This window comes from Gadus macrocephalus, chromosome 4 (genome assembly GCF_031168955.1).
Source record: "Gadus macrocephalus chromosome 4, ASM3116895v1".
NCBI lineage: Eukaryota > Metazoa > Chordata > Actinopteri > Gadiformes > Gadidae > Gadus > Gadus macrocephalus.
The window spans coordinates 29,870,927-29,895,649 of record NC_082385.1 but is presented as its reverse complement, the minus strand read 5'-3'; the positions used below and the strand labels follow the sequence as shown (position 1 = coordinate 29,895,649).

Genomic DNA, 24,723 nt, shown 5'->3' with positions numbered 1-24,723 from the left:
AGGGTTAGCTGCTACGAATCTTTTATTGTGGAAGTTTGCTCTGTACTGTTATGCGTCAGTTTGGTCAGTTTGGAGGTTCAGTCTGTCCTGTAGTAAGGGCAGTTTGTTTCATGGTGTGGACTTTTATTGTGGAGGTTCAGTCTGTACTGTAGTGAGGTCAGTTTGGTTCATGTTGTGGACTTTTTTTGGAGGTTAAGTCTTTACTGTAGTGAGGTCAGATTGGTTGTTTTGTGGACTTTTATTGTGGAGGTTCAGTCTGTACTGTAGGGAGGTCAGATTGGTTGTGTTGTGGACTTTTATTGTGGAGGTTCAGTCTGTACTGTAGGAAGGTCAATTTGGTAGACCCTGCAATAAATGATCAAATTAAACGACATCCACAAATCCTAACTTCCATATGGTAATTGTTTTTCTGAAGGAGGCAGGAGAGAGCAGACTCCCCTGGACCCAGCTGTGTCTCCATGAAGAGTGACCGGTCAATGAGTATACCTCCTAACCTTAAAGATTGACGCCCCTCCAGAGAGGAGAGGTAGGGGTTTCAAACAGACAATGAAAACAGACCAGTTTGTTGTTATCAGACTCTACTGATACTGATGTTTACAAGTCAGGAAAAATATGTGTGCATGTGTTTTCTCCACAGACACCAGGATTGGTCAAAGGTTACCAGTGCTCAGTCTGTAAAGCAGGGGTCTTTAATTAAAATTGAACAAGGTCCAGTTACTAAAAATTCCTTCCAAGAAAGGTCCGAACCTACCAAGTCATAATAGCCTTCTTTTTTCAAATACAATCAACACGGCATATTACCTTATAATTTCAGGTGTAATAATTTTCAATTTCCAAATAGCTTACTTTTAACCATGAAAAACTGGTAAGACAAAGTAACGCATATTAACATTTCAAGTAAACAAAACAGGTACATTAGGCCTGCAATTCAAATAAACATAAAAAGTGCATAAGGCCTACATGTGAAGTAAGCAGAACAGGAACACTAGGCCTACACTTCAAATAAACACAAAGTGCATTAGGTCTACATTTCAAGTAAGCAAACAGGTACACCAGGCCTACATTTCAAATAAACACAAAAAAAGAGCATCAGGCCTTCATTTCAAGTAAGAAAAACGGTGTCTCAATTGGTGTTAGACCCAACAGGTCCTCACAGATCTCTTTCTTGTCTTGATAAAACAATCGCACAACCAAAAGCTGGGCATTATCCGTTACATCCGTTATCAAGACTCATCAATGGCTAAGGATAGGGCACTCTGAATAGCCGCATGAAGCTGTGATGGTGTGTCATCTGATAACATTTCAGATTTTCTGGTTGTCGTTGCAGCTCACATTGGGATTTGCTTTATTTTTTCACACAATTCATCCCTTTGTTTACCTTCAAGTAACGTCTCGGCAGCGGCGTTCAAGCACTCCTTCACAACAGTCGTGTCACTGATAGTTTTTTTAAGTTGCCCCAAAATCCATGCAATCTTAAGTGAGCATTCATTTGCACGTTGCTGGCCTGTAAATGAAAAAATTTGATGGCTATTATTTGAGTGACGCTATTACGCACATGCCGTGACAGACAGACGGAGGGAGGAGGGGAGTTCGGTGAGTGCATGATCTTCGCTCTGTGAAGATCATTGCTTTTGCTGTTTTTATGCTGTACAACAGACTATTCTGCCTTTCAAGTTGTATTTCAGTGAGAAATGATTTCACTATACTTTGTATAGTGAAATCATTTTATTCATTTTTTTATTATTATTTTTAATTGGTCATGGGTCTGGATAGGAACGTCACTTGGTCCGGACCAGGACCGCAGTCCGCCCTTTGGAGATGCCTGCTGTAAAGCATCAAACAGAGCTGGAGATGAACCCGGAGGAACTGGCCGACACACTGTGGGGCGGTAAGAGACTATGGGCCCTATCTTGCATCCGGCGCAAGTGACTTAGTCACTGGCGCATGTGTCGTTGCTAGTTTACAACTGGCGCAGAGCGTTCTTTTCCCACCAGCGCCACTCGCCGGTAAATTAGGGATTGATCATGCGCCCCAAGGGGCGGTTCGGCGGAAGGAGGAGGCGTGTTCTGGCGCAAACGCTATTTTGCCGTTGCTGAATACCATTGCGCTACTGACCAGGAAATACCTGGTTTAAAGTCAGTGGCGCGTTGTTCAGATGCTATTTTAAGGGCGGATGCATAGCCTACATGCGCATGCGATGCATACGGATTGCTTGCGCACCTCGCGCATACACTTTGCTTCTCTCATCTACCTAGCCGCACATTCTTGGTAAATTATTTGGGAAAGAACAGCTGATGCAGCGGTAATAAGTTGTACTTTTAAATCAATGCATCTGCAAACACCGTACAGCAAACACATATTTTCTTGACACAGACATCGTATAGGCCTACATGCCCATAACTTTTAGGATTGATGAGTATTTGATCGTGAAAAACATTGTTTTACCGCGAGTGAGTGTTAAAAAGAATGAATGAATGCGGGCGCGCGTGTGTGCTCTGTTTAAACACACGCAAACTAAACACGTAACGCATAATACAATCAATGGCAATGTCTATTACCGCGGAGACACATGCATATTAGGATAGCATACAATACTGATAAGAAACTGTTTATAATGTATTGCGTATTTCATTAAATAGATCAGTTACCGCATATCATATGTTATATTATTTGTTTTCTTTGGCGAAATTTATTTGAGGACTCAGTATTTCTGAAGTTGTGGAAGAAAACCCCTTATTCCATGTGTGAATTAGGCCATATTATTTGGCAATAAACTGAGCCATTTGCAGTTTGAAATTCATGTGCATCTGTCTCATCGGAGACTGCAGACGCGCTGTCAAAATATCAACTCGTCCGATTCAAATGCGGTCATGGCTCTTAAAGGGGATGGGAGCTGGCACTCTCATTGGTTTGTTGGACGTTACGCCCAAACCACACCTACGGGTAATTAGGCTGCTTCAGACCAACCCTTTTGACACTTGCGCCGCGACGCAAGTGTCATTTATCCGCCTGTAAAATAGCGATAGCGCCGTAGAACCGCCCACAAAGCAACTTGCGCTTTGCGCTTTCCACTTGCGTTTCAGACCGTTAAAATAGGGCCCTATTACTTTGAAGACAGAGGTGTCGTGTTCTTTTAGAAAAGGTCATTGAATCAGGATTGCTTTTTACTCACTTTATTTGGTAACGTTTCTGTATGATATCTATGAGGCAAAGGGAGGGGAATTGTATAAACACGTGTGGAGATACGCTTGGCAGGGCATCCGTAGATGCCCTGCCTGGACCGTTCCGCCTCTAGAGTGTCTCCCCTGTTCTGGGTCACGCTCCCTCTTAAGGTACGAACACACCAAACGCGTACCCGCGTATAGATGTACGCGCGTAACGCAGCTAAAATGTTGCTTGACCATTTTGTGTCAAAAATTGTCCTACGTATGCAGCTACGCGCCTGTGGCTGCGCTGGATTTAGGAGTCCGAGGAAGGAAACCCAAACGCCGCCGTGTTTGGGTGCATGATAGAGCTTGGATCGGGTTAGATTAAATAATCTCGGATATAAATAACAATAATCGGGTTAAATAACTTCACATGGTGTGTCTGGTGTGTTTCCAGCATTCGTAGTGTTGATCAGCAGAGAAATAGTCCGCCAAGACGTTGAGGTTGCTTAGCAACCAGAGACTCTGTCCATGCAAGTGAACGGAGCGTTCACTCTTCGTCATAACTATCAAACCAAACATCCTTCACATTCACCGAGCGAACATTATGAAAGTAAAATGCACATTTCTCGCTAAAAATGTTTCCATAAACGCATTTAATGGCGTAACTATGTTACTATTTCCAACCAGAATAAAGAAAGATGTCGGCCGTATGCTTCTGTGCAAGCGTCACTACTCTCTGCCAGTGACGTCGGGTCAAGCTCCACGCTGATTGGCTATCGCGGCTAAGCATCACGCGTATGAGCGTTGAAAGTTACATTTTTTGAACTCCTCGCGTACGCGCGTATATGTACGCGCGTATATGTACGCTCGTATATGTACGCAGCTCATACGCTGCTAACGTGAGTAAAATGTTGCTTTTACGCATGTAACGCATGTACGCGCCTCATACGCGCGTAAACCAATGGTTCCCTATGGAAAAATTGCCGATTTTATACGCGTCTATACGCGGGTACGCGTTTGGTGTGTTCGTACCTTTAGATACTGGCTATGGTGTTGAGCGCCCGACCCCTACCTCTTCGTATGTGTGATGGTACTGCCATCTTGTGGCTTTGTGCGTTTCTTACAGTTTATATGCTTGGTCCGGCTGCCTTGTGACTATGTGCAGATATTACAGCTTATATGCTTGGTCCTGCTTCCTTGTGGCTATGTGCGGATATTACAGCTCGTTATTATATGTGCTGATTTGCGTCACAGAGGAAACAATTATTTATAAGGGCAGAAGAGACTCTTACCTTGAAGACGGGTGTTTCGGCTGCTGGTCCTACCTTCTTTCTAGACGCTGCGCGAGACCAGGCGAAGGGATATTTCAGACGTAGGATCCAGTTCAGTCAAACAAAATCGAACGAAAATAGGATCTCTTGTCCTTCTAATTATAACAATTATATTCAGTGTAAATACAAACGAAAATGTTATATTCAAGCGTGTATCTTTGTATTTAATTCGTATCCGCTATTCTTATTCGTGTTCGTATTCGTGTTCGTGTTCTCACTTCCTGTTTACCTATATTGAGTTCCAGGAGGCATCTCAAACCAACATAAAAGTGCCAGCAGGGGGAGGTAATTTTCAATAAAATAAAACTAAGAATAAATTGGCCCTCACAACAGGAGAATTTCTAATTATGAGACTATTTTTTATTCTGTTCAGACTAAATTACTTTTAACTTCAATGGGGAGATATCTTTCCTCTTGGGGGTTAAATTGATCCAGATACGTAGGGTTATAGTGGGGGTATCAGGTTAAATGGTTTGATCCAGATATGTAGGGTTATAGTGGGGATATCAGGTTAAATGGTTTGATCCAGATATGTAGGGTTATAGTGGGGGTATCAGGTTAAATGGTTTGATCCAGATATGTATGGTTGTAGTGGGGGTATCAGGTTAAATGGTTTGATCCAGATATGTAGGGTTATAGTGGGGATATCAGGTTAAATGGTTTGATCCAGATATGTATGGTTGTAGTGGGGGTATCAGGTTAAATGGTTTGATCCAGATATGTAGGGTTAGTGGGGGGATCAGGTTAAATGGTTTGATCCAGATATGTAGGGCTAGTGGGGGTATCGGGTTAAACGGTTTGATCCAGATATGTATGGTTGTAGTGGGGGTATCAGGTTAAATGGTTTGATCCAGATTTGTAGGGTTAGTGGGGGGATCAGGTTAAATGGTTTGATCCAGATATGTAGGGTTAGTGGGGGGATCAGGTTAAATGGTTTGATCCAGATATGTAGGGTTAGTGGGGGGATCAGGTTAAATGGTTTGATCCAGATATGTAGGGTTAGTGGGGGGATCAGGTTAAATGGTTTGATCCAGATATGTAGGGTTAGTGGGGGGATCAGGTTAAATGGTTTGATCCAGATATGTAGGGTTAGTGGGGGGATCAGGTTAAATGGTTTGATCCAGATATGTAGGGCTAGTGGGGGTATCGGGTTAAACGGTTTGATCCAGATATGTAGGGAGAGGGTTGGGTATCAGGTTAGTTCAAGATTTTAATGAACTATCAAGGTTGTTTGTTTTAAGGACCTGTGTTGGGTCAGTCCAAAACCTTCATATTAATAAAAGATACTGTGGTTGACAACAGTATAAATTGATAGGAAATAGGATTATTCTATCTACACTAGATTGATGATGATGGTTAATCTGCACGCATGAAACACACGTCATAGAATAGACACTATTCGTAATGTAGACATTCGTAATGTCAAAGAAAATATTTTAACCACATAAAAATCTATAGTATATTAAAAAGTTTATGGAATCAGCGCAAAGCCACGTTACTATAAACTATGGAAGGTAAGCTGTGTTTATCTTAATGCACAAGGGACAAACTGTTGAATTTTGCTGTAAGATAGGCATGAGTTTTTAGAGTTATTGATCTGACTAGAAACAAGATTTTAATGAACTATCAAGGTTGTTTGTTTGAAGGACTTTTTTAATGTTGTGAGTGAACAAGTTGGTGCGACAAACGATTTTATCTTTACCCCAATGAAGATGAGTTTAATGAATCAACTATCGTGTTTTCTCATTGTCATTTCATATTGCCTTTTGATTTCTCTTCCAGGGGAGCTTGGAAGGATCCGTTCTGAATACGTGGAAAGAGTCTCAGACCCAGTTATCAAAGGTCTCCTGGATGACCTTTGGCAGCAGAAGGTGTTCAGTATTGGGGAAAAGGAATCTGTGATTGAGGGCCGGAGGATCAGAGCGGACCGAGCACGTCTTCTGATCGACATGGTGATTGGTAAAGGGGAGGGAGCAAGTCAAGTGATGATTGAAAGTATGAAGAAGAGGGACGAACACTTATGCTCCACCTTGGGTCTGATGTCTTCTGCTGCTGGTGTGGGTGAGTTGTTACCATGAATCGACTTTTTAAAGAAACGGTGTCTGCCACCTTTGTTTTAACAAGAGGGGAGCTTGTTTGTCCTTTAATCCACTGGGATCCAGTGATTCATTATCATCCACTCGGGATTGCATTTGTGTGGAATACAGCTTACCTTTTTTGAGAGGCAGGAGTTTTACTAAGTGCTGCTGTATTCCTTGGCTCAGTGGGGTTATTGCTAGTTTTACAGGATACCCTTTATAGTTTGGTAAACCTCACCGTAACCCCTCACACCCATTTCTAAAGGGGTAAAACTGAATCTATATTTTTGTTGCGTGGTACATCGTCAGAAGGTGGAACTTTACCGGCCTGTGTGTGGATTGTCTTTGTCTTTTTATAAAACGCACTCTGCAGGGCGGGATCTGTCTGATGAGCGAGAGAATAAACATCACACTGATTGGCCTAAAGCTGGCGCTATAGCAACAGTCCAAAAATGCAAACTTTGAACAAACATATCTCATAACCTCTTTGACTTAGAGTCATGATACTTTGTTAACACATGCATAACCTTATGGTGCACAAATATGCCTCAAGAACCTATGACAAAATTCCTTAAGGATCCTAGGTTTTTTCAATTAGACAAAAATCCTTTAGCACCTATCATCTATGGACCAATGTCTTCAGTCTGACATTACAATACAAAAAGTACAATAAAAACTAAAGCGCCAAGGAGCCATTGACTTCTAAAAAGGGTGTGGTTTAAAACGCATAAAGACTTAAATGACTCCTACGATCTTCAGTCCAATACAAAAGTTGTTCAGAATCTAATTCTGAACAAGACGGAGTCAACATATTTTCAATTAGGGCGTGGCATTGAAATGGGCGTGGCCTGTGACTGAAATCACCACAGTTCATAGAACGAAGGTTTGATTTGAGTGGGACCAACTTAGTGGCTGTTGGGGACCAAAGTTCCAACTGCTCGAGTAAAATGAAGTTGATAGAAAAAACAACATGGCCGCCAGAGGCTGAAAATCGTCCAAAATTAACTCTACGCCAAAAGGCAAGGTTAACTTAAACCAATGCTCATCAAACTTGATGTAGTCAAAAGGCACATGGGTCAAGATGAACCCCTCCAAATTGTAATTATGTCGGGCTATAGGGAGCGGTAAAACAATTAACTGAAAATGCAACCTCTCCGAATTGTACCCAGATGGGGGATAGGGGGAGCTATATCAATTAACTGAATATGCAGACTTTGGATGGACATATTATCTGAGCTTTTTCTTCTACAGTCGTGAAATCCTGTAGATGTTTGTATCTACTCGTATACAGCAAAGGATCAAAGGAAACCCAGAACCTGGGTTTCCTTTGAACAGTATCAAAATGGCAGCTGGACGTCCAAATTAGCCCAATCAATGATAGGTGACTAAAGGCGGGGTTAACTTGAGTCAATCATCACCAAACTTGGTGTATTTAAAGAAGCATAGGTCAAGGTTAACCAGGCTGAAGTTCATCAAAATAGGACTATAGGGCGCGCTAAAGCGATCGATTGAAAACTTTAAAGAAGCATAACTACTCAGCCTTTTGAAGGACGGTCATGAAATTTTGTATAGAAACACAACAGGTCTTAATTGTCTTCGTCAGGGTCTTAATGGTCTGCGTTACAGTCTTAATTGTCTGACAGGGTCTTCATGGTCAGGGTCTTAATGGTCTATTGGGTCTTAATGGTCTGACAGGGTCTTATTGGCCAGCTTTAGGCTTGGACCCGTAAAATGACGCTTGCAGCTTTAATTGTTATCATTATTATGATTTTAATGCTTGGCATAGCCTACTACAGTATTCATTCATGAAGTCCCTAGGTTATTTTTTTACACAATCGACTTGCTATTTCTATGCAGTATCACACATATGGACAATCTTTGACCAAATAATATTTAAATTAGGCTAATTGTTTGCATGTTTGTGCTGTGTATAGCCTATGTGTGTGTGTTTTAGTTTATGTTACAGTTCCCACCTATCTAGACACGTCAAAATAGCAGCGCCAACTGCGCTATCCGCTAGGGCAGGGGTTTTTAAAGTGTGGGAGAGTGAGCCCCCCCTCAGAGAAAAAAATTCAGCTGAGCCCCCCCTCCAAAAAAAAAAGTTCTAAATACCTTTGTTTTGAAAGCTATCTTGATTATTTTACATATTTTAAACATCTCTGATCCTAATTTTAAAACATTTGAAACATATTTTTGGAACATTTGAAACATATTTTTTTCAGCAACACATTTTAAACATATTTCTGAAACATTACAACATCTTTGTGCGTTTTTAAACACATTTCTTAACACAATTTAACAACTTTATCTAAGCATGTTTTAGCTTAACCTTTTTTAAATACATTTGAACATCTTAATCTGTGTAAACTGCCAGTTTACACAGATTCATTCAGGGTCCGCGACTCTGATTTTTCTGTGTCGAATCAGATCTGCCTTTTCAGTCCAGAGATTCGACTTTTCGGCGGGGTTTGTTTACCGGTGACCTAAATTATTATAAGCAACTGAAAACGATGCCGGTTTGAAACTAAAACTGTGATTCTGAAAAAAGTATAAATGATATCGAAATCTGTTTAAATATTATTGAAGATACAAGTGTGTAGATTTGTTAAATGGTTTGCACGAAGATAAACAGTTGAAAATTGATTTAGTTATGTAATAACTTATGTTACTTCTACCGTTGAAGTACGACTGATGATTTGAATCATCGACTTTCGTTTTTTTGTTTTTTCTCACGTCGCGCCCCCCCTGAAGAACTCTGGCGCTCCCCAGGGGGGGCGCGCCCCACAGTTTGAAAACCACTGCGCTAGGGTACTTAAACCAGGATTTTTTCGGTCAGTTGCGCAACTGCTTTATGGATCTGTAAGATAGCACCATGTATCATTTGCGCCAGAACAAGCCTCTGCTTTTCGCCAACATGCCTCTCAGGGTGCAAGATTAGTGGCGAGAGTTGGCTGCGGGGGGAAATCAGCTTTGCGCCGGGTGCAAACTAGCAATGATACATGCATCAGTGTAGAAAGTCAATTGGGCTGGGTGAAAGATAGGGCCCAAATTGAGACTTATGCATTTCCAACTTCAATGTGGAGACTATGTTTCCTCTTTTTTACACATTTTAAACATCTCTGATCATAATTTTAAAACATTTGAAACATATTTTTGGAACATTTGAAACATATTTTTTATACTGGGGGTATCAGGGTAAATGGTTTGATCCAGATACGTAGGGTTATAGTGGGGGTATCAGGTTAAATGGTTTGATCCAGATATGTAGGGTTAGTGGGGGGATCGGGTTAAACGGTTTGATCCAGATATGTAGGGAGAGTGTTGGGTTCCCCTCGTATCCCCGTTGTGCTGCTGTTCTAACCCCCTCCTACCTGGGTCTCCTCACTGTTCTTACCCCCTCCTACCTGGGTCTCCTCACTGTTTTTACCCCCTCCTACCTGGGTCTCCTCACTGTTCTAACCCCCTCCTACCTAGGTCTCCTCACTGTTTTTACCCCCTCCTACCTGGGTCTCCTCACTGTTCTTACCCCCTCCTACCTGGGTCTCCTCACTGTTTTTACCCCCTCCTTGCTGGGTCTCCTCACTGTTCTTACCCTCTCCTACGTGGGTCTCCTAACTGCGGTTCTTACCCATCCTACCTGAGTCTCTTCAATGTTCTCACCCCATCCTACCTGGGTCTACTCACTGCTGTTCTTACCCCCTCCTACCTGGGTCTCCTCGCTGTTCTTACCCCCTCCTACTTGGGTCTTATATCTTGTTTTGATCATGCTGTTGGCGATGAAGCTCTTGCTGTTTTTGACTCTAGATTTTTGGTGTTCTATGAATTGTAAGGTGACCTTGGGTCCCAACTCAGTGGAAGAGATTAACACTATCTTGTTGTATCAGCATGTCATTTTACACCGATTCACTATCATTATTCATTATTACTACCATTAGACCAATCTTATTGCTCTGGAAAAAAGGAAATAGTCATGAATATTTTGAATCTGTGACATGCAGTATTTGACACAAACTGCTTCTCCAACCACAAGTTAAAAATGTCACGGTTAGCGGGTGGCAGGCAGGTAGGGCCCAAACGCAGACAGTTCGAGTAAAAGGATAATTTATTAACTCAAAAAGGCAAGGAACACGGGTGACGCGGGTAACACAGGGAACACAGGTAACACACAGGACAGAACTCACCACAAACTAAAATGATCCGACAAGGAACAAAGGAAAGACAAGGGCTTAAATACCAAACACGCAACGAGTTACAGCTGAGACACATTAGGGAGGGAGCAGTAATCACACAGGAGGGAAACCTGACATGGGGAGAAACAAGAGCGATACCAAAGTAAAACAGGTAACACACCAAAACAAGACAAAGAAACAGACAGACCATGACAGTACCCCCCCCCCTCAAGGGTCGACTACCAGGCGACCCACGACATGCAAAAAAATAAATAATCAAATCCAAATAGGGTGGGTGGAGGGGAGCCAGGAGGAGGGAATAAAAAATGTTTTCTGGAGGCCTGCAATCCTGGAGGCCTGCAACGGCGAAGACCCACAGGTGGCCGGCATCGAAGGGGTGGCGAAAACGAAGGCGAGGTAGAGGGCGGGCCCCTTCTGGAAGGTCTGGAAGGCGGAACCCCTCTGGAAGTCAAGGTAGAGGGCGGACCCCTTCTGGAAGGTTTAGAAGGCGGCACCCCTCTGGAAGTCAAGGTAGAGGGCAGACCCCTTCTGGAAGGTTTAGAAGGCGGCACCCCTCTGGAAGTCAAGGTAGGGTTCAGGAACTGGACAGGGCTCGGGGACCGGAGTCAGCTCAGGGGCTGGAGAGAAATGTTGAACCGGATGGAACTCCACACTCAACAACCCCACTCTGATAGTACACAAGGCACCCTCCAACTCGGGCCTTGAAGCGACAGCGCTGCACGTACACCCCAACACAGCCTCCAACAAAAAAACGTCTGCTGGGTCCAATGTTGGTCGGATCATTCTGTCACGGTTAGCGGGTGGCAGGCAGGCAGGTAGGACCCAAACGCGGACAGTTCGAGTAAAAGGATAATTTATTAACTCAAAACGGCAAGGAACACGGGTGACGCGGTTGACGCGGTTGACGCAGGGAACACCGAGAACACAGGGAACACACAGGACAGAACTCACCACGAACTACAGTGATCCGACAAGGAACAAAGGAAAGACAAGGGCTTAAATAGCAAACACACACAGGGCACGCAACGAGCAACAGCTGAGACACATAAGGGAGGGAGCAGTAATTACACAGGAGGGAAACCTGACTTGGGGAGAAACAAGACCGATACCAAAGTAAAACAGGTAACACACCAAAACAAGACAAGGAAACAGACAGACCATGACAATGAAGCCGCTAAATATCATGAAGTTGATAATTCAACAAGAAAATTTGACATGTTCCCAATGTCACCATCTACTAACTGATGTCTTCTGTTGTTTTCTCATTTAGGATCTGCTGCTGTCGAGTACCAACAAAAAATCAAGTCTCTTTTAAAGAATAAGTTATTTTGTGTGTTTGAGGGAATCGCTAAAGCAGGACATCCAACACCTCTGAATGACATCTACACAGAACTCTTCATCACAGAGAGAGGCAGTGGAGAAGTCAACAAGGAACATGAGGTCAGACTGATTGAAACAGCTTCCAGGAAACCAGCCATGGATGAAAAACCAATCAAATGTGGAGACATCTTTAAACCCTTTCCTGGACAAGATATACCAAACCGAACAATTTTGACAACTGGAGTGGCCGGCATTGGTAAAACAATCTTAACACACAAGTTCACTCTGGACTGGGCTGAAGGCAACGCCAACCAAGACATAAACTTCACGTTTCTCTTAACTTTCAGAAAGCTGAATTTACTAAATGGGAAAGAGGTTAGCCTAGTGGAACTTCTTAATCACTTCTATATTGAGACCAAAGATGCTGGAATCTGCAGATACGACCAGTTCCAAGTTGTCTTCATCTTAGATGGTCTGGATGAGTGTCGATTTCCTCTGGACTTCCAGTCCACCCCGATCTTGACTGATGTCACAAAGTCCACCTCGGTGGACGTGCTGCTGACAAACCTCATCAGGGGCGACCTGCTTCCCTCTGCTCGCATTTGGATAACCACACGCCCTGTGGCAGCCAATCAGATCCCTGATGAGTGTGTTGACATGGTGACAGAGGTGAGAGGGTTCACCAACCAACAGAAGGAGGATTACTTCAGGAAGAGATTCAAAGGCGAGATGTTGGCCAGCACAATCATCTCCCACATAAAGAAATCACGAAGCCTCCACATCATGTGTCACATCCCAGTCTTCTGTTGGATCATTGCTACAGTTCTGGAGGACTTCTTCAAAAAATCCCAGATAGGAGAAGAGACGCCCAAGACCTTGACTCAGATGTACAGCCACTTCCTGAGGGTTCAGTCCATACAGGGGGACAGGAAGTATCGTCGGAATGCTGAATCAGATCCAGACTGGAATTCATGGAGCATTGACATCATTGTTTCTTTGGGAAAACTTGCTTTTAACCAGCTGGAGAAAGGCCACCTGATTTTCTACGAGGCAGACCTGAAAGAGCATGAAATCGATATCAAAGAAGCCTCAGTGTACTCAGGGGTGTTTAACCAGATCTTTAAAGAGGAGTGTGGGCTGTACCAGGAAAAGGTGTTCTGCTTTGTCCATCTGAGCCTCCAGGAGTTTCTGGCTGCCCTTTATGTCTTTGGTAACTTCATCTACACTGGTGTCAATCTGCTCTCAGAAGAGAGAGCAGTAGGGCTGCTAGCACCCAATCTGCTCTCAGAAGAGAGCAGATTGATCTCCAGTGAAGATAAACTTCTCCTCTTCTACCAGAGTGCTGTGGACAAGGCCTTACAGAGTAAGAACGGACACCTGGACTTGTTCCTCCGCTTCCTCCTGGGCCTCTCTCTGGAGACCAATCAGAGTGTCCTGCGAGGCCTGCTGGCACGGACAGAAACTAGCTCACTGACCAATACAAAAACAGTGTCTTACATCAAGGAGAAAATAGATGGAGATCTCTCTCCAGAGAGAAGCATCAATCTGTTCCACTGTCTGAATGAGATGAACGACCGTTATCTAGTGGAGGAGATCCAACAGTCCCTGACATATGGAAGTCTCTCCACAGAATCTCTCTCTCCTGCTCAGTGGTCAGCTCTGGTCTTCATCTTACTGTCATCAGAAGAGGAGCTGGACGTGTTTGACCTGAAGAAATACTCTGCTTCAGAGGAGGGTCTTCTGAGGCTGCTGCCAGTGGTCAAAGCCTCCAAAACGTCTGTGTAGGTTCAATAATAACATGTATCACAATACACACAACACAATATACCTTATAGTAGAATATAAAAGTTATGATAACATAGAAAACATCTTTTGAGGTTATCTTATAACATGTTTCTCAATATACACAACGTTATATTGTGTAACAAGGTTGAAAAGTCAAACTCAAAAGCTCTATTTATTATGAATTAAGAAATAAGGAATACAGCTGTATTAAAACATGTAGCTATATGTATAAATAAGTAATTATTATTATGCATAGGTTCATAAATATACGTTTATTATTGATAAAAGGTAACCCATTATTTTAAAACATTTTAACCTTGTTCACTACGTTTAATAATAATAATAATAATAATAATAATAATAATAAATGAAATTTATATAGTGCTTAATATGGTACTCTAACTGTACGTCCACACCAGAAGCGAATTGAGCGACCAAATCGCCGGAAGTCATTCACTTTCTATGGGCAAGAGCGACCAAAGCGACCAAAGCGACCAACGCTACCAGCGGCCAAAGTTGAGCGACCAGAGCGTCAAAAAGAAGTTGAAAACTTTTTAACTTTATGCAAATTACTATTATTCGCTTCAGTGGCCAAACACTGACAGCCAATCGGAATGTAGACGCTCTTCGCTTGCGTGGATCCCAGGGAACATCGGCAGGCACTTTGGTTCCTAACTACCTTTATTCACTCACTGAACAAAATGTTGGCTGAAGTATTAATCGCGGCTGTAACTGGGCACCCGGTGTTGTACGAACCCACCCTTTTTCAGTTCAGAGATCGAAACGCCAGAGTGGTTTGGATACCAAGTGATGATAAGCGGGAGTATTTATAGGCTACATCTAGAACGTTCGTATTTAAGCGGGAATCATTTTAATTTGCTCTACATGCCACCAATCTAACCAACCAATCGCGTGTAGCATGCTTTAAACAAAACCAAAAAAAAATTGAAATCATCACATAAACAAACTAATCGACAAGACGAGGGATAAATGACAAGGGATATATCTCTTGTCTTTTATCCCTCTATTCCCCACTATTCACGGAGCCTGAGGTGAATAATTGTTAATTAAATAGTCTAGATAGATAGATAGCCTAGTCAAGTCTTTATTAATACCAAACGACACAAATCGTCGGGAATCCATTTAGGTGGTTTGGCCCACACAGGACAGTAGCCTACAAGACCACACAGAACAAGTCTGACTGGACATACACACAATACATCACAGTAAAACTAGACACGCGTTGATAGATAGATAGACAGATAGGCCTAGATAGATAGATATGTTCCATTATTTGCCTTGCAGAGCCAACCAGCCTTGTGCACGTATGCAAATTAGCCATGTGCGACAATGACTATTTGTTTTGAATGCGACGAATGAGTGCAGATCATGATTTGCAGATCCAGATCAGTGAAACATATTTCAACTACTACAGCACGCAGGGTTTTTTGTTCTCGGTTGTAATTAGCCTGCATTTTAGGATTCTTTTTATATTGGGGGGAATCCCTGTCCTACTTGTTGTCGAAGCACTTTATCGAACAAGCAAAACCGTCTCGGCAATATGGCCAAGGTGTATGGGAGAGTTCACTATTTGATATGGCTGTCTGTAGGGCCTACTAAACGCATACGGCTCCTTTAAATGCGTCTGCATAATTGAATCGTACGTCATGAGCGACTTGAGCGACCAAAGCGAACAGAAAATTTCGCAGCGAAACTTTGTGAGCGACCAAAGCGTCTTTGACGCTTTGGTCGCTCCTGGTGTGGACGTACAGTAAGACGCTTTACATATTGCCCTATCAAAACTATGTAAGACAGACTAGGAATAAAAGAAAAACAGAGGTTAAACATGAAGAATAAGGTGGGAGTTAGGTGGGGAAGGCTAGTGTGAAAAGGTATGTTTTGAGGGCAGATTTGAAAGAAGAGAGGGTTGGAGAGACTTTGATGTGGGAGGGGAGTGAATTCCAAAGGGTGGGGGCAGCAACTGACATACCCAAACTGTTTGGGTTTAACCATTAGGTTGCGTTGATACAGAGACGTCCGGGTCATTTTGGGGAAGGGTGAGAGGTCACGAGTGAGAGAGAGGGAGGAGACAAAGGAGGAGATTACTTAATCCTTTGCAGAGATCGCCCAGCTAAATTATATTTAATCATTTACTTATTAGTTGTAACCAGTAGCGGCACCAAATAATTATGATTGCGGGAGCTACGGGGGGCTAGATTGTTTATAGCAGAGGCTGATATATTTTGACGCAAAAAATATTACTACACACTACAATATGATACGAATCAACCATTCAAATCAAACAACAAGCAGCAACGGTCATCATCACTCACACAAATGAAAAATATGTTTTCATTGCTCAGTTTTGTTACATATAAGTCAGTTCGATATCTTCATATAATGATATATATAAATATATATATTATTATTATATTATTGTGGCGATCATGGCGGCGTGGCCGCTCGTTGTAACCCTAATGAACAAAACATCTCTGTAGATGAACTATAACATGTATTACAATACAATACAAAAAATACATAATACTTCAATAAAAAGTCAAATCAATATACTTTACGAGTCTCAAACACTACAAAAAATTCCAATATTGAATAAACATAAGCATCTAATGTATAAATTAGTTAAATTAATAAAACATCTCTCATTAAAGATTTTCAACACATGTCCTTCATTATGTTAAAAGGACATAAAAAGATCGAAGTTACTTTAACGTGTTCTGTTTATTGTGTGTGCAGCCTGAATGGCTGTCATCTGTCAGAGAGATGCTGTGAAGCTCTGGCCTCAGTTCTCAGCTCCAACTCCTCTAGTCTGAGAGAGCTGGACCTGAGTACCAATGATCTGCAGGATTCAGGAGTGAAGCTGCTCTCTGCTGGACTGGGGAGTCCAGACTGTACACTGAAAACTCTCAGGTCAGTATTACTCAATGGTCAAACTGTTAGATCACAAGTTCCACATCAGAGGACTTCTTAATAATAGCAGGTCTGTCGGACAAGTTACTCAAGTTGGTCAGTGCGTATGCGCCAAGCAGTATGAGGGTCCGCCTGGGACAGAATTCATACTTGGGCTTCAACACACTATTATAATCTTGCATATACACAGTGGTGGGTAGTAACGCGTTACAAGTTACGCAAATGAGCAAAAAAAAACATTTTACTTTTCACACTCCTTTTTTAAGTCTATCATTTTACTCTTAATCAGGTAAATATTTGTTGTAGAATTCTACTCTTTACTCAATTACATATTCCATTGTGACTTCATTAAAATTAGTATTTTTATAAAGACATTGGGCCCTATCTTGCATCCGGCGCAATTTACTTAATCACTGGCGCATGTGTCGTTGCTAGTTTGCAACTGGCGCAGAGAGTTATTTTCCCTCCTGCGCCACGCGTCGGCAAATTAGGGAATGATCTTGCACCCCAAGGGGCGGTTCGGCGAAAGGAGGAATGCGTGTTCTGGCGCAAACGTTCCCTGGTGCTATTTTGCAGTTTCAGAAACCACAAACCAGGAAATACCTGGTTTAAAGTCAATGGTTGTTCTGATGCTATTTTAAGGGTGCATGCATAATGTTGCTTGTGCACCTCGCGCATGCACTTTGCTTCTCTCTTTGCGTTACGTTGGGACTGAGGACTAAGATCGCATGGATGCAGACACGCAGGAAGATATTTTCGCCAGGGGGTGCGGGGTTACGGTCCACGTAAAGTTTATATAATTCTAAAGGTACTATGTTACACTGTATTCTGCAGACCACTCAGGAACTTGTTTGTCATTGTTGTGTCTGGCTCTGTGAGTGTGCGTGCATGGTATGCATAGGCTGGATCGCAATCACGTCAAGACAAATCTAATTGGCCAACCAGCTAACCCAGCCAGTCTCGTTTGTGTTGAATTGGTTGTGTTCCTGCAAAGCTCTTGCCTTTTGCACAGAGCTTAGTGTAAATTTGTTTGAAATGAAATTATATTTTTTGTTCTACATGTTGCTTTTGTTGTACAACTTGTGAAGAAATGTTTTAAGATTTGGCCCAATCCCAGAGTGAGCCCTGAGGACTAAAGGTACGGCCACACCACGTGCTCGCGTTAGGGGCGTTGAAAATCGGCATTTTTGCATAGGTAACCATTGGTCTAGGCGCGGTACACGCGTTGAAGCGTTGAAGCGTTGAAGCGTTGAGTTGGGGGCGTTAGGCGCGGCAGTTGCACGTAATTACGCACGTAAACGCAGTACCGCGCCCACCGCACCGACGCCCGGAGTTCAGAAAATTGAACTTTCAATGCTCCAACGCGTGACGCTTAGCCGCGGTAGCCAATCAGCGTGGAGCTTGACCCGACGTCATTGGGAGAGAGTAGTGAGCTTGCACAGAAGCATACGGCCGACATCTTTCTTTATTCTGGGTGGAAATAGTAACATAGTTACGCCATTAAATGCGTTTATGGAAACATTTCTAGCGAGAAATGTGCATTTTACTTTCATAATGTTCGCTCGGTGAATGTGAAGGATGTTTGGTTTGATAGTTATGACGAAGAGGGAACGCTCCGTTCACTTGCATGGACAGAGTCTCTGGTTGCTAAGCAACCTCAACGTCTTGGTGGACTATATCTCTGCTGATCAACACTGCGAATGCTGGAAACACACCAGACACACCATGTGAAGTTATTTAACCCGATTATTGTTATTTATATCCGAGATTATTTAATCTAACCCGATCTAAGCTCTATCATGCACCCAAACACGGCGGCGTTTGGGTTTCCTACCTCGGACTCCAGCGCAGCCACGGCCGACATCTTTCTTTATTCTGGGTGGAAATAGTTACATAGTTACGCCATTAAATGCGTTTATGGAAACATTTCTAGCGAGAAATGTGCATTTTACTTTCATAATGTTCGCTCGGTGAATGTGAAGGATGTTTGGTTTGATAGTTATGACGAAGAGGGAACGCTCCGTTCACTTGCATGGACAGAGTCTCTGGTTGCTAAGCAACCTCAACGTCTTGGTGGACTATATCTCTGCTGATCAACACTGCGAATGCTGGAAACACACCAGACACACCATGTGAAGTTATTTAACCCGATTATTGTTATTTATATCCGAGATTATTTAATCTAACCCGATCTAAGCTCTATCATGCACCCAAACACGGCGGCGTTTGGGTTTCCTACCTCGGACTCCAGCGCAGCCACGGCCGACATCTTTCTTTATTCTGGGTGGAAATAGTTACATAGTTACGCCATTAAATGCGTTTATGGAAACATTTTTAGCGAGAAATGTGCATTTTACTTTCATAATGTTCACTCGGTGAATGTGAAGGATGTTTGGTTTGATAGTTATGACGAAGAGGGAACGCTCCGTTCACTTGCATGGACATGGACTCATCTAGCTGCGTTGGCGCGTTGATGCGTTGGAAGCGTTGAACCACCACACACTGATCAAGCGTCAGGTTAGGCGCGTTACTCGCGTTATCCAACGCGAGTAACACGGTTGGTGTGGCCGCACCATAAGGACTAAGGGCTCACAGACTTAATTGATCTCAGGTGCTAAGTAAATGAGTGTGTGAGGCCACATGGGCTCAGATAGGTCTATATGGGATTGGGACAGCACTTCACCAGAGCACATGGTACCTTGGCAACGTCGAATGACAAAGATGCTGCTGACTATTGCCAGTTTGGGAATTCTCTTCTTTTTTTCTTCTTCTTCTATGTATCAGAATCAACCAACGTGACATGTGGAGTCCCACAAGGTTCGGTCTTAGGACCCTCTTTATTCAACATCTACATGCTCCCACTAGGGCAAATCATGCAAAATAACAATAGTGACCATCATTGCTATGCTGTTGACACGCACATCTATTTATCGCCATCACCAAACGACTATAGGCCCATAGATCTGCTGTGCCAGTGCATTGAGCAAGTGAAAGAATGGATGTGCCGAAATTTCCTTCAACTAAATGAGGACAAAACAGAGATAATTGTATTTGGTTCCAAAACGGAAAGGCTTAAAGTAACCCAACACCTTCACTCTCTATCCTTGAAAACCTCAATCAAAGCCAGAAATCTAGGGGTTATCATGGATTCAGATTAGAGGGCTCATGTCCACCGAAGACTTACAAAAACTTGTGCATGCCTTTATCAATAGTAAGCTTGATTACTGCAATGGTCTCCTTACAGGTCTCCCAAAATAAACTCTGAGGAAGCTTCAGTTTGTTCAGAATGCTGCTGCTAGAGTTCTAACAAAGACCAAAAAATGTGGACAGATTACACCAATTCTGAAATCGTTACATTGGCTTCCTGTAGGTCAGAGAATTGATTTTAAAATCATGTTGCTAACCTATAAATCCCTACATGGTTTAGGCCCAAAATATTTAACTGATATGCTTCCACTACATAAGCCTTCTAGACCACCTCTGAGACCAATCTGTTAATTATCCCCAGAGTAAACACGAAACATGGGAAAGCAGGATTTAATTACTATGCAACAAATAGCTGGAATAAACTCTCTGAGGATTTAAGACTTGCCCCAACTCTGAGCACCTTTCAAACAAGACTGAAGACTTTTATGTTTGCTTTAGCTTTCTGCTAAATCTTAAATACATTGCACTTTATAAAAAGCTTTTTTAACTTTGCCTTTATTTTCTATTTTAATACTAAAATGCCTTTTTAACTTTCTATTTTACCCATTTCTTTGCATATGTTTTCTTTTACTTATCTATTATTTTATTTTATTGTATGACAATGTTTATATGTGAAGCACTTTGAGTCTGCCTTGTGTATGAAAAGTGCTACATAAATAAAGTTGCCTTGCCTTATTTTTTTTTGTAAATGCAATGAAAACAATCGGCTACAGCCATTTATTGGTATTAGAAAATGTAATTTTCACTTTTGAATACTTCAGTATAAAGGATGTATTGAATTAGGTGATTATTGGCCTACACATACTGATCATAAATCAGAACGGGCTACATTTGGCTGAATTATAAAAGGTATAATTAGCAATATGAAGAGCCGTTTGGGAGCCAAAAGAGCCGGCTCTTGTTGGTGAGCTGATCCAAATGATCCGGCTCACTAAAAAGAGGCCATCTGATCGCGCATTGACAGTAGCGTCATCTTGTTGTTTACCTTCCTAACTTCCGGATTTCCCTGCGGTCTCCGCGGTAAACATCACAACGCTTTGAACTGTGGGTAATTCCCTTAGGTGAAGCCGCACTGATATAGACTAACAGAAAGGGCTCGTAAGTGTGGACTCAAACCCTCATGCCCTTTGGAATTCGACATTGGGTCAGCCCTAAAGCCTTAATAATTTCGCGAGAATGCGCAAATTATAGTCCGGACATTGGGATTTGGCGTTTCTCTCTCTCAATCATTCAAACATTCAAACACGTTCTTTTTCACTGATCCAAGAACCCCAATACAAAAATGTAAAGTGACTTATAATTTGAGTAACTTTATAACAAAGTACTTTTTTACTCTTACTCAACTAGGTTTTCCAATTGTAATAATTACTTTTACTCAAGTAGATTTTGAAGGAAGTAATTTTACTTTTACTTGAGTATAGATTTTCAGTACTCTACCCACCACTGCATATACACCACTATACTCATACACACACGCTATTATACTCCTTTGACATGTATGAATGAGAGTGTATAGTCGTGTATGTGAGAGAGTATAGTAGTGTATGTGAGAGAAAATAGTAGTGTATGAGAGAGAGAATAGTAGTGTATGTGAGATAGTACTGTAGTGTATGTGAGAGAGTATAGTTGTTTATGCAAGAGAATATAGTAGTGTGTGTGAGAGAGAATAGTATTGTGCAGCAGTAGTACCCGTGTGAGAGGGGCTTTTCCGATCTGAACTTAATCTGTAATCTGTACAGCCGACAGGGCGTCTCTTCATCCCTCTACAATCTCCTCCCTCCTCCTCCTTTGCCTTGTCGGTCCGCCGCTTACCCGGTTCAACCACTTTCCATACGTCAGGTCATGGACGTTGCTAGACCCCTTTTACTGGGGCACCTGGCCCAGTATTGAACTGCTGTGCCCCAGCATTGATCTGCTGTGCCCCAGCATTGATCTGCTGTGCCCCAGCATTGATCTGCTGTGCCCCAGCATTGATCTGCTGAGCCCCAGTATTGATCTGCTGAGCCCCAGTATTGATCTGCTGAGCCCCAGTATTGATCTGCTGAGCCCCAGTATTGATCTGCTGTCCCCCTGTAAAAACCCACGTTCGAGTTTTAACAAGCTCCATATTTGGCAGTGGATTAATTTAGATTGATAATAACGGTAAAATAATGGATTATTTTCTAATTCACAATGTCAAAGCAACGCAGTTTAACCCAAAATACAATCTGAGGCGCGCACCTTGCGGTCCGGGTCCGTACACCGCGGCGTGCACATTACTGTCGGTGCACGGCAGTGTGCATGTCGGAGCCGGTGCACCGCGGCGCGCATGCAGCAATCCGTTAATCCTGGTTAATTTAATAGTCTGATGTATAATTGCTGTTTGAGAAAACGATTGTTGCTGTGTATTTTTATTTCGCACCCATACAGTGCAGTGTACTGTGGCAACCCCTTTCGTCGGTGGCGGGGATTTGGGAATTAATCAATGAAGCAGGGTTGCGGTGCAACGGGATTTATTTCTGGCCACTCACAAAAAGGGAAATCATACACAAACTAAGGTTCTTCCGTAATCGGGAATAAGGGTGCGAGACCTTTGGGTCCAGCCCTTCCTCGGGGTCGGCGGGGAAACAGCTCCCGACGCCTCCTGCTCATTCCTGGGGGGGAAACGTTATTTTTAGTTTAGTAATTTTAACGTCGGGTCAACAACACGTCTCTTTCCGGTCAGCCCTTCTCCCCATCTCCCCCGTCCCCAGCCCTTAAAGCTATAGGTTTTTTTTGTCAGAGAAGCTAGGTAGGGAGTGCTATCCCTTACCTCCAATCCCTGTTTTAGTCACCGGATCCATCCCCCATCTCCTCTCCGGGACCTCCCACTGTACAAATTAACGTAAGCACTGATAGGGGGTCTTTTTCTGTTTTTACCACCATCGCCGCGACATCTCTTTCCTCACCAATCAACTCTTCATCCTCCTCCTCAATCAAATACCTACTAATAATAACCGGCTGCTGATTGGATAATATACTCCAATTAGGATTTATTTTCTTCTATTCAGGGTCATCCTGAATAGTGCATTTCTTTACATGCTCTTCAATAGCGCTAGTGCTGCGGCTACATTTAAATGAAACTTTGCACAAAGTACAAACCAGTGTTTTAGTTTTCTGATTGAAGCAGAGTGACTTTAAGTGGGTCGTGTTTCCCAATAGAGCGATTACACCGGCAATGCAATACAGCCGCGATTTAACTCAGAACTGAACTAAACCTTGGCAGTCTGCGTGCATCGCAGCGCCATTACCAATTATCTTATCAAACACAAGACCTCAATCTCACTCTATTTGTGTTGCCATGACAGTTAATGGTGTACCTTGGATTCAGTTAGTTAATGATGGTATATGGTGTTTGTTTTATTATATTCCTATTCTACTCATAATCTTGAAGCTGGAAATTAAGGTTGTTTCATAAAGTAGAATAATAGATTATTCTAAGAACTGGGTCTTTTAAGGGGACCTTTTCTATATTTTGAAGATCTACTGTATTAACATTTAGTTAAACTAATAACACATGTCTAATAACAAATTTCAAATACAACATTAATCACAGTTTCTAACATGTTCTGTTTATCGTGTGTGAAGTTTGAAAGGCTGTCAGCTGTCAGAGAGATGCTGTGAAGCTCTGGCCTCAGTTCTCAGCTCAGACTCCTGTAGTCTGAGAGACCTGGACCTGAGTACCAATGATCTGCAGGATTCAGGAGTGAAGCTGCTCTCTACTGGACTGGGGAATCCACACTGTACACTGGAAACTCTCAGGTCAGTTTTACTCAATGGTCAAACAGTTTTACTCAATGGTCAGACCACAAGTTCCAAATCAGAGGACATTGAACAGATTTACCTCCAGAAAATAAATAATTCTCACGTGTGTGTGTGTGTGTGTGTGTGTGTGTGTGTGTGTGTGTGTGTGTGTGTGTGTGTGTGTGTGTGTGTGTGTGTGTGTGCAGGTTGTCTGGCTGCCTGGTCACACAGGAAGGCTTTGCTTCTCTGGCCTCAGCTCTGAGCTCCAACCCCTACCATCTGAGAGAGCTGGACCTGAGCTACAATCAACCAGGAGACTCTGGAGCTGCGCTGCTCTCTGCTGGACTGGAGGATCCACGCTGGAGACTGGGCACTCTCAGGTATGGAGAGGACGGCTCACCACTCAGGGACAAAGTCTCCTACAAGGATTCAAGCCGCTGCTAGATGAAGCTTGTGTGTAACTCATGTTGCGTAGAAAGTGATGAGACAACAGATGATGAAGGTGAACGTTTCAACATGCTGCTCTCACTTTGTTTCCCCCCCAGCGTGGAGCACGGTGGAGCGTGGAGGCTGAGACCAGCTCTAAAGAAGTGTAAGTGTCTGTTTGATTGATCACAACACTCACTATTGAGATGGAAAGTACATCCACCCACAGGGGTGGACTGTCAATCACAACACAAACCAGGGTGGGCGGGACCTTATGGTGTGGGCCGGAGTCGGGACGGAACTGAAAATGGATAAGCGTAAGAAACGCCCGGATGGCTCTGAAAAACTGCGACTTAAAAAGCTGAAGTCTCTGGAGGTGGAAGCTGCTAAATGTTCAAAATTGCAGACCTATTTGGTGCCGGGGTCAACACCCCAGCAGTTGCTGCTGCGCCAGGAGACGGGCGAGTGGAGGCATATATGCTAAGTAACGTTAGCCTGGGGTTAGCTAGGCTACATTTTGAGACATGTCCAAAACAAAGTAGTAAAC

The 24,723-nt window shown here is 42.8% G+C and overlaps 2 protein-coding genes across 2 annotated transcripts in view; one reads left to right on the top strand and one right to left on the bottom strand.

Annotated features, from left to right (window-relative positions):
• Nucleotides 1–24,723, bottom strand: part of LOC132455191 (NACHT, LRR and PYD domains-containing protein 3-like) — a 381,632-nt gene that overhangs the window by 299,448 nt on the left and 57,461 nt on the right. The gene's annotated exons all lie outside the window — the stretch shown is intronic.
• Nucleotides 1,832–23,711, top strand: LOC132455196 (NLR family CARD domain-containing protein 3-like). Its single transcript, XM_060049003.1, has 4 exons — nt 1,832–1,888; nt 6,263–6,541; nt 12,019–13,868; nt 23,611–23,711. Exons 1-3 carry the CDS (start codon nt 1,852–1,854, stop codon nt 13,851–13,853), a joined length of 2,151 nt encoding a protein of 716 aa, XP_059904986.1. The 5' UTR covers nt 1,832–1,851; the 3' UTR covers nt 13,854–13,868; nt 23,611–23,711.

Bases quoted from the DNA above. Each gene is read 5' to 3' on its own strand.
- LOC132455196 (XM_060049003.1), top strand. From the start codon at position 1,852: ATGAACCCGGAGGAACTGGCCGACACACTGTGGGGCG. The intron at 1,889-6,262 runs GTAAGAGACTAT...TTTCTCTTCCAG, and splicing joins GGCCGACACACTGTGGGGCG to GGGAGCTTGGAAGGATCCGT. The intron at 6,542-12,018 runs GTGAGTTGTTAC...TTTCTCATTTAG, and splicing joins GTCTTCTGCTGCTGGTGTGG to GATCTGCTGCTGTCGAGTAC.